The 13,072-nt window shown below is 39.4% G+C and overlaps 1 protein-coding gene and 1 non-coding gene across 5 annotated transcripts in view; one reads left to right on the top strand and one right to left on the bottom strand.

The window, feature by feature from the left end:
• Nucleotides 1-13,072, top strand: part of LOC102898965 (protocadherin beta-3) — a 16,395-nt gene that overhangs the window by 2,209 nt on the left and 1,114 nt on the right. The window contains exon 2 of one of the 4 annotated variants that reach the window (XM_025040760.1): nt 4,724-6,123. In XM_025040760.1, coding sequence (XP_024896528.1) covers nt 4,724-6,096 — 1,373 coding nt within the window. In that variant the 3' untranslated portion in view covers nt 6,097-6,123. Of the gene's footprint in view, nt 1-3,569; nt 6,131-13,072 lie in introns of those variants that run through there. The other 3 variants (XM_025040758.1, XM_025040759.1, XM_006923002.2) reach the window with 3 other exon arrangements.
• Nucleotides 6,309-6,430, bottom strand: LOC112472074. Its single transcript, XR_003043515.1, has one exon. It is a non-coding gene; the product is annotated as a small nucleolar RNA SNORA28 (small nucleolar RNA).

Genomic DNA, 13,072 nt, shown 5'->3' with positions numbered 1-13,072 from the left:
GGAGCGAGCGCGACGCGGCCAAGCACAGGCTGCTGGTGCTGGTCAAGGACAATGGCGAGCCGCCGCTGTCGGCCAGCGTCACGCTGCACGTGCTGCTGGTGGACGGCTTCTCGCAGCCCTACCTGCCGCTCCCAGAAGCGGCTGCCGACGCGGCCCAGGCCGACCCGCTCACGGTCTACCTGGTCATCGCGTTGGCGTCGGTGTCGTCGCTCTTCCTGTTCTCGGTGCTGGCGTTCATCGCGGTGCGGCTGTGCCGAAGGGGCAAGGCCGCCTCGTTGGGTGGCTGCTCGGTGCCCGAGGGCCACTTTCCGGGCCACCTGGTGGACGTCAGTGGCAGTGGGACCCTGTCCCAGAGCTATCAATATGAGGTGTGTCTGATGGGAGGCTCCGGTACCAGCGATTTCAAGTTCCTCAAACCGATTGTCCCCAAATTTCTTGCTCAGGGTGAGGAGAGGGTTAGTGAGGCAAACTCCAGTTTCAGGGATAGCTTTGAATTCAGTTAAAAATTAGTAAAGGTCTACAGAGCCTAGTGTCACTTAATTAGTGGAAAATCCTTTTTAACTGTCTTTCTCATTTGGGTTGTTTCTTTTTATTTGAAATGTAAATACGCCATTTCAATTCAGTGCATGTTGTTCGTGTTTCTAAATGTGTTGCTTTGTGGTATAATGAATGCAAATTTTCTTTTTTTTTAATTGATGATTAGTCTCCCTGTACCTTAATTTGATTTAAAGTATGAAAGTAAATTTTTTTCAGTCTTAATTTTTAAGTTAGAGCACCTTTTTCAGAGCACCTAGTGCCTACGTAATTTTGCAGTCCTACATTTTTAAATGTTTGCTTTTACTACGTGGGATTATTCTTTTTTCTGCCCAGAATATTCGTGCTTGTAATAGTCTCTTAGGCTAGTGTAACTTTTATCCTGTGAAGTCACATTGGGTAAAACCATTAACATAGGTATATTCATGAAAAACGAAGCACTCTCACATTTTTCTAAATACGTACTTCTGTAAAGTATCCATACACGAAAATTATGATTCTTTAGAGATTGTGAGAACCTTGAGTGTTGAAGTCCACAAACCATTCACATTAAAAGTGTTCAATAAATCAACCACTAATATTCTAAAATGTAGTTAAAAACATAGCACATGTCCAGTCATTTTCAAAGATGTGGTAATTCTTCATGCTTTCTATTTCAAAAATTTTTAGACCTCTGCTTATTTTAATCTGTCGCTTTTATAAATCACTTTTCATGATTAAACACTATTAACGCTGAGCACTTAATTAAAATCCAAAAGATTTTAGAAAATATATCTTCTCGAACAAATTTTAGAGACTTCAGATGTAGTTTGGTGTTGCATTTTTCAAATTTTTCTGAAGCATGTATAATTCCATTAGAAATAAGCCTGTGGGGAAAGTATTTATCATGGTCTGTCAGGTCATTCCATTTTTTTCCCCGCACTGGCTACTTCTGTTTTCCCCTTTCAGTTACCTACTTTTCAATGCTTTTTTTTTTTTTTAGGTGCTTGAGTTATGTTTCTCAATAGCTCTTCATTTATTGCATGATTAGCACAATGACTTGAAGATGATAGATTCTTAATAAAATTTTTGACCAATTGAAAGCAGTGTCTTTATTTCACCTGTGATATATATTGATATTTAAATACATTAAAATACAAGATAAAATTTTTGCTATAATTAAGTGCTCTCTGCTATATAATGAATTATATATAAATATAATTTTTGGTTATTCATTGAACTGATCACTGTTATTCAAACTATGCAGTTATCAGTTCCTGGTGTCTCTTCCCTTCAACATATTTTTCCTTTATCTCTTCCTGCTTAATTTGAATCTCCTCTCCTTCTCACTAGCTTGAGGAATACAAATGGGGAAGTTGTGTTTTTAATTTTATAATTTAAATTTCCTTCTAGAATTATCTAAATAATTAATTCAACTGTTTTTTGCAGCTCAATTTCTGATTCATACATTAAACCTAAATTTTAATTCATAATGTTCTTCAGCCTGTCTTTAAATTTTATGTTATTTAATGTATATTTGAATGATCTATATGATTTAAATTATAACATAAATTTTAAATGTATTATTTTGAGATTAGCAGTGGTGTAGAGTACAGAGTGGTGTAGAGCACTCTGATTAACCAACTTACCACCTATAGGATCTTGGATCAGTCACATAGTTTCTCTCCCCACAAAATAATAACAGCTATTTTAATAGCTTGCAATTATGATCAAATAAGAAATTATAAAAACAGAGAAGTGTATTTGCTATTCTTTTAAGTATTACTAATATTAAGAGGAAAGTTAATAGATGAGATTTCATGTACCATTCCTGATAATTCCTGAAGAAGGTATTTTGAACACATTTGTGTTGTTTCATTTCTGTCTAAAATCTTGCTATAGCTTCCTTTTATTCTTAGAATAAAATCCAAGCACCTGTTATTTGTCCCCAGTTTACCTCTCCAGACTTCTCTTTCCACTTACTCTTGAGACACTAAGTTTTGGATACACTACGCTTCCTTCATTATCTAGAATAGCTCTGCTTTACTAGCCCAGGGCCTTTACATACTGGCTTCTCATATATGGATTTTTTCCCATTTTACAGTATTAGCCTGGCAAACTTTTCATCCTTCATGTTCCAGATTAAATGACACTTCTTTAGGGAAACTTTCTCACCCCCCCCCCATTAAGTTAGGTCCCCCTTTTGCTTTCAAGTGCATTCAGTATATATGTAGCACTTTTCACACTTCATTTGAACATCTATTTAAAATCCGTTCACCTCATTGTATGGAAAACTGTATAAGATATATATTTCTGCCTTGTTCCCACTATATGCCTAACTTCTACAAACTCAAACATCTGTTTCCACAGGTGAAATGCAGTTATGCGGATGAAACGGTTAGTACAGTTAGCACAGATGAAACCAATAATTGTAAAATTACTGTGAAATAAGAAAGCTCTGTGTTCCTTGAGTGTGAAATTGTGGAAGGAATGAGGCATTTGTCTCCAGGTATATCCCTGACGTGATCTATTGTAATTTATATCACCTTGCACGAGGTCATCTTTTCATAGCATTTTTTTTTTCCTGATTGTAAGAGGAACTCGTACACATTTTACAAAATCTGGAAAATAAAAACAAACAAGATAGTGAAACATGTCATCATTTAGAGCAATTTTTTAAAATTATGTGTAATAATTACAGACGCTAGGAGTAGCCCTAGCAGGTGTCCACTTCCCAAAAACCATATAAATGAGGACTCTACCAGGGACAATCACTTCTTGTAGATGACAGCACATTTAATTTCCCTAGGTTGTGTTTATATAACTCGAATAACACAAGAAACTCCTCCAGTAGCGTCAACTGGGTTTGCTAAGGGGAATAAGCGATTAAAAATATCAAAACAACAAAAAGGAACTCCCAAACAAGAAAAAAAAACAAAAAAAAACAAAAAAACCCTTCTCCAAGTGTTTGAAAGTGCTAGCGAACGCATGGTGGCGCTGTTGACTAAGAAGGAGAATTAAACGACAGCCACTGTATTTGCTAACGCACGGATCCAATGAGGTAAACTAGGGGTTGTGAGCATGGGCGGATTTTTAAGCAAGCAAATCTGAGTCCTAAAAAGGGATTATTTGCTAGACTTTCTTCAAAGGTTGGGAGGCAAAAGACGGCATTTCCCAGCGACATCGGAGGCTCAGCTTGGCAAAATTTCTTGAAAAGACATGACAGAAAGTGAAATGGAGGCTGGAGGGGAGCGATTTCTTAGACAAAGGCAAGTCCTGTTTTTCTTTGTTTTTCTGGGTGGATCTCTGGCTGGGTCCGAATCGAGACGCTACTCTGTAGCTGAGGAAAAAGAGAGGGGATTTTTAATAACCAACCTAGCAAAGGATCTGGGGCTGAGTGTAGGGGAACTGACCGTGAGAGGGGCCCAAGTTGTGTCTAAAGGAAACAAACAGCATTTTCAGCTCAACCTTCAGACTGGTGATTTGCTCCTGCATGAGAAATTGGACCGGGAGGAGCTATGCGGCCCCACAGAGCCATGTATATTGCATTTTCAGATTTTACTGCAAAACCCTTTGCAATTTATTCCAAATGAGCTCCAGGTCGTAGACGTCAATGACCATTCTCCCGTATTCTTTGAAAATGAAATGCAGCTGAAAATCCTAGAAAGCACTCCACCAGCAACCATTATTCCTTTGGGACATGCTGAGGACTTGGATGTGGGAAGAAACAGCCTCCAAAATTACACGATCACTCCGAATTCCCATTTCCACGTTCTCACAAACAGTCGTAGGGACGGAAGGAAGTACCCAGAATTAGTGCTGGACCAAGCGCTGGACCGTGAGGAGCAGCCTGAACTCAGTTTAACGCTTATGGCGCTGGATGGCGGGACTCCACCCCGGTCTGGGACCGTCCAGGTCCACATCCTGGTCTTAGACATAAATGACAACGCCCCGGAATTTACACAGTCGCTCTATGAGGTTCAAATTCTAGAGAACAGCCCCATTAACTCTGTTATTGTCACTGTCTCAGCTTCTGATTTAGATACAGGAAATTTTGGAACAATATCATATTCATTTTTTCATGCTTCTGAAGAAATTCGCAAAACTTTTCAACTAAATCCAATTACTGGTGATATCCAGATAGTCAAATATTTGAATTTTGAGACAATTAAGAGTTATGAAGTCGACGTAGAAGCCAAGGATGGTGGAGGCCTGTCGGGAAAATCAACAGTGATAGTTCAAGTGGTCGATGTGAACGACAACCCACCGGAACTGACCTTGTCATCAATTACCAGCCCTATCCCGGAAAACTCGCTAGAGACCGTGGTGGCCGTTTTCAGTGTTTCTGATCTAGATTCTGGAGACAATGGAAGAATGGTGTGTTCCATTGAGAACAATCTCCCCTTCATCCTGAAACCGTCGGTAGAGAATTTTTACACCCTAGTGTCGGAAGAAGCTCTGGACAGAGAGACTAGATCCGAGTACAACATCACCGTCACCGTCACCGACTTGGGGACTCCCAGACTGAAAACCGAGCACAACATTACCGTACTGGTCTCCGACGTCAACGACAACGCCCCGGCCTTCACCCTAACCTCCTACACGCTGTTCGTCCGCGAGAACAACAGCCCCGCCCTGCACATCGGCAGCGTCAGCGCCACAGACAGAGACGCGGGCGCCAACGCCCAGGTCACCTACTCGCTGCTGCCGCCCCAGGACCCGCAGCTGCCCCTGGCCTCCCTGGTGTCCATCAACGCGGACAACGGGCAGCTGTTCGCCCTGAGGGCGCTGGATTACGAGGCCCTGCGGGTCTTGGAGTTCGGCGTGGGCGCCGTGGACCGCGGCTCCCCGGCGCTGAGCAGCCAGGCGCTGGTGCGCGTGCTGGTGCTGGACGCCAACGACAACTCGCCCTTCGTGCTGTACCCGCTGCAGAACGGCTCCGCGGCCTGCACCGAGCTGGTGCCCAGGGCGGCCGAGCCGGGCTACCTGGTGAGCAAGGTGGTGGCGGTGGACGGCGACTCGGGCCAGAACGCCTGGCTGTCGTACCAGCTGCTCAAGGCCACGGAGCCCGGGCTGTTCAGCGTGTGGGCGCACAACGGCGAGGTGCGCACGGCGCGGCTGCTGAGCGAGCGCGACGCGGCCAAGCACAGGCTGCTGGTGCTGGTCAAGGACAATGGCGAGCCGCCGCTGTCGGCCAGCGTCACGCTGCACGTGCTGCTGGTGGACGGCTTCTCGCAGCCCTACCTGCCGCTCCCGGAAGCGGCTGCCGACGCGGCCCAGGCCGACCCGCTCACGGTCTACCTGGTCATCGCGCTGGCGTCGGTGTCGTCGCTCTTCCTGTTCTCGGTGCTGGCGTTCATCGCGGTGCGGCTGTGCAAGAGGGGCAGAAGCGCCTCGTTGGGTGGCTGCTCGGTGCCCGAGGGCCACTTTCCGGGCCACCTGGTGGACGTCAGTGGCAGTGAGACCCTGTCCCAGAGCTACCAGTATGAGGTGTGTCTGATGGGAGGTTCAGGTACTAGCGAGTTCAAGTTCCTGAAGCCTATTCTCCCCAATGGTCTGGTTCAAGACACTGAGCATGACTAGCGCAATACTCCAACTGCAAGAGTAGTTTAGGTTTCATTAACAGAAAAATTTAAAAATAGTTGTTTAACGATGATTTTTTTAAAACAAGAATCTTTAGTTGATATAACATTTTGTTATATATTAATTTCACCTTCTCTTTACTTTGTTGATCTTTGCATATTCTCTGCTTTTCATTTGCTTCCTGTCTTAACAATGCAGTCTTTTTTATTAACACTGCTTATGTTTATATAATGGCTTTTCTCAAGGAGGAGAGAACACTGGAATAGGTTAGACTTTCTTGCTATAGCAAGCTCAAATTGTTTCAGTTTTTATCATCTGCCACAGAATGTTGTTTGCAAGAAATGCAGTCTTTATGTCTCTTTTTCTTTTTCTAATAGTTAAGTAAAAATAAATTCATTATCTTTAATGGTGATTTCAAATAGGTTTATTTTAAGGAACTCACTTCGAATTCTATATCCAAAGCAATGTTGAGAGTTCCAAACCACCAATCCCGTAAATTATTTTATTGATATAGTCAGATAATGTTCTTTATAATATTCCTAAAGCAACTTTGTCTATGGTTAATGAAGTTTGTAGATAAGAATGTGTTTTCTTTAAGATGTACCATTTTAAGGTGCCCCATATTTCTAGGGGTATAGTATCCAAATAAAAGTAATACATTTAATTCCTTTTCTTTTTGACATTTGCAATTAATATTTCAATATTGTATGTACTTAAATTGGCCAAAAGTGGACAAAAATATAGGCTAATAGGGCAAATTACTCTTAGATTTGCTTAAAGTGTATTCATGACTGAGGGGGAAAATTAAATGTAAGGCATTTGGAACAACTGATTGTGCTTTTCTATTTGGCATGAAAATATTGTTGAATAAGGCATCTGGTGGGATAACAATTTAGTAAATTCTGAGATTTAAGTGTTATCAATCTGAGGGCCTTTTTTAATTTCAAGAAAGTACATGTATATATGACCTCTAAATGCCTTATGGTATAAGTGGTGTCCCATCCAATTCTACTTTTTAATTAAAATCGACTTGGCATTTATATATCATTATATGAGGGAAACCTTTTCTTTGTTTCCTGTCTTATTTTCAACTTGACATGATTTAGAATTCCGTATGGTCCTTCTGGGATAAACACTGTTAATTCACATCAGCATTCTTTCTCCTATAGTGTAATTAAAAGAAGATGTACAAGAATAGGAAGTTCTGAAGAGGAGAGAGCAAAATCACTGTAAAAGTCTAAATGAGCCACAAATAAAAATAGGCAACCAAAACATCACATTTTATGGCTATTTTGAGTAAACAGAAAAACTTATTTTTAGGTAACAAAATATTTAATTCCCAATTAGAGAAGCTGATGAGGAAAAAACAAGTTTTCTCATAGAAATTTTCTCATTCTCAAAGGCATTTTATTTGAATACTAATGACTAGAAGAAACAGAACTGAAGGTTCTCGGAGATTTTCAAAATTCGCCAAAGAGAAAAGGAATTTAAGATTGATATGCCTTCATACATTATGTATAGTTATAAATGATGTCATTTTATATAACTGAGAACTAAATGCATGAATTCTTAATCAGAGAAAAGACAATATTTCCTTTCATTCATTAAGTATTTTTTATAAATCTTCCTCAGTTCTTAAATATGGCTTCTTTGCAAATGAAGACTTTTAATAAAATGACAGCTCTTCTACACATTCCACTACTTTATTCTAGGAGTCTTTTGCTTCTTAGAGTAAATTTTTATGTTTTAAAGCTGGAAATCTATTAGTCTTAATTTAGAGTTATTTTTATTTCTAATACTCATAATCTTAACCAATGGTTTTCTTGACTGTAGATTTTTTAATTTTAAAGTCACTGCCCTGTTATTTTGGTATTCAACATTGTTGACGAAAAAGTGATATCTGTCTAGTTCTCATTCTTTTATCTATAAACTTCTTTACTCTCTTTTAGATGTTTTATTTTGATGTTCTGATACTTGGTAGGTCCCAACTTGAGATTCACCCAATATGCTGAATTTTTCTTTGTTTGACTAACTATGGTTTTCTTTTTCAAAATTTCTATTTGGCAGGTTTTCACAATAATTTGTGTTTTTTTCCCACAATTGCTGTTTTCTTCTTTTTTGTTTTAGGAAATTAAGTATTTATACTTTTAAATTCTCTCCATATTGTTCTCAATGAATGCAGAAATTTTTTTCTTTATGAAATCCAACACTTTTTCATGATAAAAACACTCAACAAACTAGGAATAACAGGTTATGTACTCAATTTGATAAAGGGCAACTATAAAACCCAACAGCTAACTTCATATTTAATGATGAAAGACTGAAATCCCTAAGATCAGGAACAAAACAAGACATCTCCTCTCACCTCATCTGTTTAACGTTGCACTGAAAGTTCTAGCCAGGGCAATTAAGCAAGAAAAATAAATAAAATAATTCATACTGGAAATGAAGAAGTAAAAGTATATTTGCAGAGGATATGATTGTACATAAAGAAAATCCTAAGGAATCCACACATAAAATGAAAACCTACTAAAATTGATAAATGAGTTCATTGAGATTGGAGGATACAAGATCAGAATACAAAAATCAGTTAGTATTTCTGTACATTGGACAACCCAAAAATGAAATGAAAACAATTCCACTTGTGATCACATCAAAAAGAATAAAATACTTAGGGATAAATTTAACAGAATAAGTATAAAATCTGTACACCAAACACTACAAACCAACATTGAAAGAAATTAAAAATTAATGAAGACCTAAGTAAGTAGAAAGTGTTCATGGATTGGGAGATTTGTTAAGATGGTGATACCCTCAAACTGGTGTACATATCCAATGTGATCTCTATCACAATCCCAACCATTTTTTTGCAGAAATTGGCAAATTAACTCTAAAATTTATTATATATGTCACTCTTAATTTTTTTTAACCTAATTGGAAGATAAACCATTTTAAAGGTTCTTAATTGAAAACTTGAAAACTAATATATTTCACTTATGATATCTATGTACCCCAGGGCAAGGCTGAAGTTTGGATCTAAATTATCTAAAATGTCTACCCTCTCCAATTCCACTTAAGCAGATGAGATAATGGATTCTGGAGCCACACTGTAACAGTCTGAATACTAGCTCTGCCATTTCACATGGTGTGTGACTGTGGGAAGGCTATTTAAACTCTGTGTTTCAATTTCTTCATCTATAAAATGTAGATAATAAGAGTGCCTTCCTCATAAGGTTGTTTAGGGGATAAAATGAATTACTATACATAAAATGCTTAGAATAGTATCTGGCATATAGTGGCACATATATGTTAATAGTATGTAGGTTTCATTTGCTTTGGATTGACAAAAGAAACTGAAAAAGCTGATTTGCAACATGACTTCTATGTCAGCATATAGGAATAAGTAAATAAAATATAGTTTAAATTTTGTTCTGAACTCTTTAACGTGAATCTAACTAGAACTTAGTTACTGTATTATGAACAATTTGCTCTTTATTTTTTCCAGATTTGTTTTTCATTTATATCTAAAATAATATTCTTTCTTTTGTCCTTTTCAGTATTGTTTTTTATTTTACTTAATGTTGATACATATTATATCTCCTCCGATTTGCCTTAAATGTGAAAGAAAATTCTAAAATGTATGAATATTATTATTGCCATTGCTATATCTCTTACAGGAAGTAATTAATCTAACTGAATCAAGGTAAATTTAATTGAATAGTACTTAGAATGTATATCCCCTCATCTCTCAGAATTCTATATTCAGTTTCAGACATGTTCATGGCTGAATGTATGATCTGACAATAATCTTCATATATAGGTAGAAACAATAATTACAGTAGATTAATTAATGTATTCAACTGATATTTATTGAATAACTACTATAATCCAGTTTTCTTTCAAAAATAATTTTTTCTAATACTTTCTATTAGTATCTAAGATTATTGACACACTTTAAGAATAATTCATTCAACATGAATTACAAATTACAATTTATTAAGTGAATTAAGTAATTAAATTTAATTATAAGATATTTTAGAAGGGGATATCCCATATGTGCCAAGACAAATGTATTCCATTCAATATACTAATTGTAACCAATAAGCTAGTTAACTGTATCTCAGTTAACTTACTATATCAGGATAATCACAATAGCTGTATACTGTGCTAGAATCCATTTTATAAACAAGTCTCTTCTCTTCATCATATATGAGTACACAAAGCCTGAGGCACCCTTTTCTCACCAATTAAAATGTTTTAAATCAGGTCTTCTTGTTTTCCTCCAAATCATCTGTTCAAAAAATATGATATTTGGGACACAAGGGATGAATATGTTAAGACTCAAACTCATTATAAAATATAGGTATCTATCTAGTTAAAGAAGCTTAAGCTTAAAGCTTTTATCTTAATGAAATTCTATGATTTTATGCATTTGGTTTTGTCTTGATATTATTCTGATAATAGCCAGTAGAATAATCAAGTCCTATCACCCCTGAGTTTGTTCCTTATCCGTAAAACTTCCTTTCATCTCCTCTCCAGTTCTAAGAATCTGATTCTAACACTATTTGACTACCTTCTAAATTTAATGTGGGTTCACACTGTAAAAGGACATAACAAAGCAAGATGCCTCTTCTTTCAACGGTATTATTATTTGCACACCAGTGTAGGAAAATAGAACCTTTCCTTTGAAAAATAGTCTCCTGAGACCATGTGGTACAGAACACCTTAAAAACCTTTTGCATCATTATAAATTCCTCACAAACTTGGAAATAAACAGATATAACTATTATGAATTGTAATTTTATAAGAGTTTGTCCCCCCTGGTTAGATTATGCAAAGGGGAAATGGATTTCTTTGAAGTTCCACTGATTAGGGTGTAGGGAGACCAAGATAACCTCTTGTTTTGTGCTCACAATTATTCTGGATCATGCAATGTAATGGTATAACCTTATAAATTATGCGATTCAATGGAATAACAGTTTGTAAAAGTTCTATACCCTTCAAAAAATGGATTACTTTTGGACACTTCCAAAATTTGCTTTGACTTGAGAATATCAATTTCTCAATCAAGACGCAGGGTGGCGCTGCAGGCTAAGATTGTGAATAAGCCCTAAAAAGCTCGCGTATTCCTTCGTTGCAAAACGGAATCAGACACACGGAAGCTTTGCCGGAGTACTGGGTTACCAATGAGTTTGAGCAGCACTATGCTAAATGAATTTAAGATTTAAAGCAACTTTGTGAGGATTCCATCAAACAAAAAATCGGAATTGACAATCTCAAGTCTTTTTGTGGTTGCTGAAAAGATTGGATTTAAGCACCCGGACTCCAACATGGAGACGCTAGAGAGAATTCAACCAAACAGGCAAGTGATGGCCTTTATTATCATGGTGTTCTTGTCTCAGGCTCGCCTGGAGCCTATTCGTTATTCTGTGCTGGAAGAAACAGAGAGCAGCTCCTTTGAAGCCCATCTGGCCAAGGACCTGGGCCTGGGAATTAGGGAACTGGCCGCCAGGTCGGCCCGGGTGGTGTCTGATGATGACAAGCAGCGCTTGCAGCTGGATCGTCAGACTGGAGATTTGCTTTTGAGGGAGAAACTCGATCGGGAAGAGCTATGTGGCCCCATTGAACCGTGTGTACTGCATTTCCAGGTGTTCCTGGAAATGCCAGTACAGTTTTTTGAAGGAGAATTATCAATCCAGGACATAAATGACCACTCCCCAGTATTTCCGACTAAGGAAATGCTCTTGAAAATACCGGAAAACAGTCAACCAGGGACTATTTTTCCTTTGAAATTAGCTCAGGATTTGGATGTGGGCAGTAATGGTCTTCAAAAATACACTATCAGCCCCAATTCTCATTTTCACATTCTTACTCGAAATCATAGCGAGGGTAAGAAATATCCAGATTTGGTACAGGACAAAGTACTGGATCGAGAGGAGCAGTCTGAGTTCAGCTTAACCCTCATGGCACTGGATGGTGGGTCTCCACCTAGGTCTGGCACCATCACCTTGCAAATCCTGATCATGGACGTCAATGACAATGCTCCTGAGTTTGTGCAAACCCCATATGAGGTGCAGGTCCTGGAAAACAGTCCCATAGACTCCCCAGTACTTAGTGTTTTAGCTAGGGATGCAGATGCTGGAAACTTCGGGAGTGTTTCCTATGGCTTCTTCCAAGCATCAGATGAAATTAAACAAACTTTCTCATTAAATGAAGTCACAGGGGAAATCCGACTGACAAAGAAATTGGATTTTGAACAAATTAAATCTTACCATGTGGAAATTGAGGCTACAGATGGAGGAGGCCTTTCTGGGAAAGGCACTGTAGTCATAGAGGTGGTGGATGTGAATGACAACGCCCCTGAACTGACCATGTCTTCACTCACCAGCTTCATCTCAGAAAATGCACCTGAAACCGTAGTCGCGATCTTCCGTATTCGAGACAGAGACTCTGGAGACAATGGAAAAATGATTTGCTCTATTCCAGATTATCTACCATTCATTCTAAAACCGACTTTCAAAAATTTCTATACCCTGGTAACAGAAAGCCCATTGGACAGAGAGACTAGATCCGAGTACAACATCACCATCACCGTCACCGACCTGGGGACACCCAGACTGAAAACCGAGCACAACATAACCGTACTGGTCTCCGACGTCAACGACAACGCCCCGGCCTTCACCCAAACCTCCTACACGCTGTTCGTCCGCGAGAACAACAGCCCCGCCCTGCACATCGGCAGCATCAGCGCCACAGACAGAGACGCGGGCGCCAACGCCCAGGTCACCTACTCGCTGCTGCCGCCCCAGGACCCGCAGCTGCCCCTGGCCTCCCTGGTGTCCATCAACGCGGACAACGGGCAGCTGTTCGCCCTGAGGGCGCTGGATTACGAGGCCCTGCGGGTCTTGGAGTTCGGCGTGGGCGCCGTGGACCGCGGCTCCCCGGCGCTGAGCAGCCCGGCGCTGGTGCTGGTGCT

The sequence above is a fragment of the Pteropus alecto genome, unplaced genomic scaffold (assembly GCF_000325575.1).
Source record: "Pteropus alecto unplaced genomic scaffold, ASM32557v1 scaffold78, whole genome shotgun sequence".
Lineage (NCBI taxonomy): Eukaryota > Metazoa > Chordata > Mammalia > Chiroptera > Pteropodidae > Pteropus > Pteropus alecto.
Note: the sequence above shows the minus strand (reverse complement) of the source record. Positions and strands in the feature narration are given on the sequence as shown.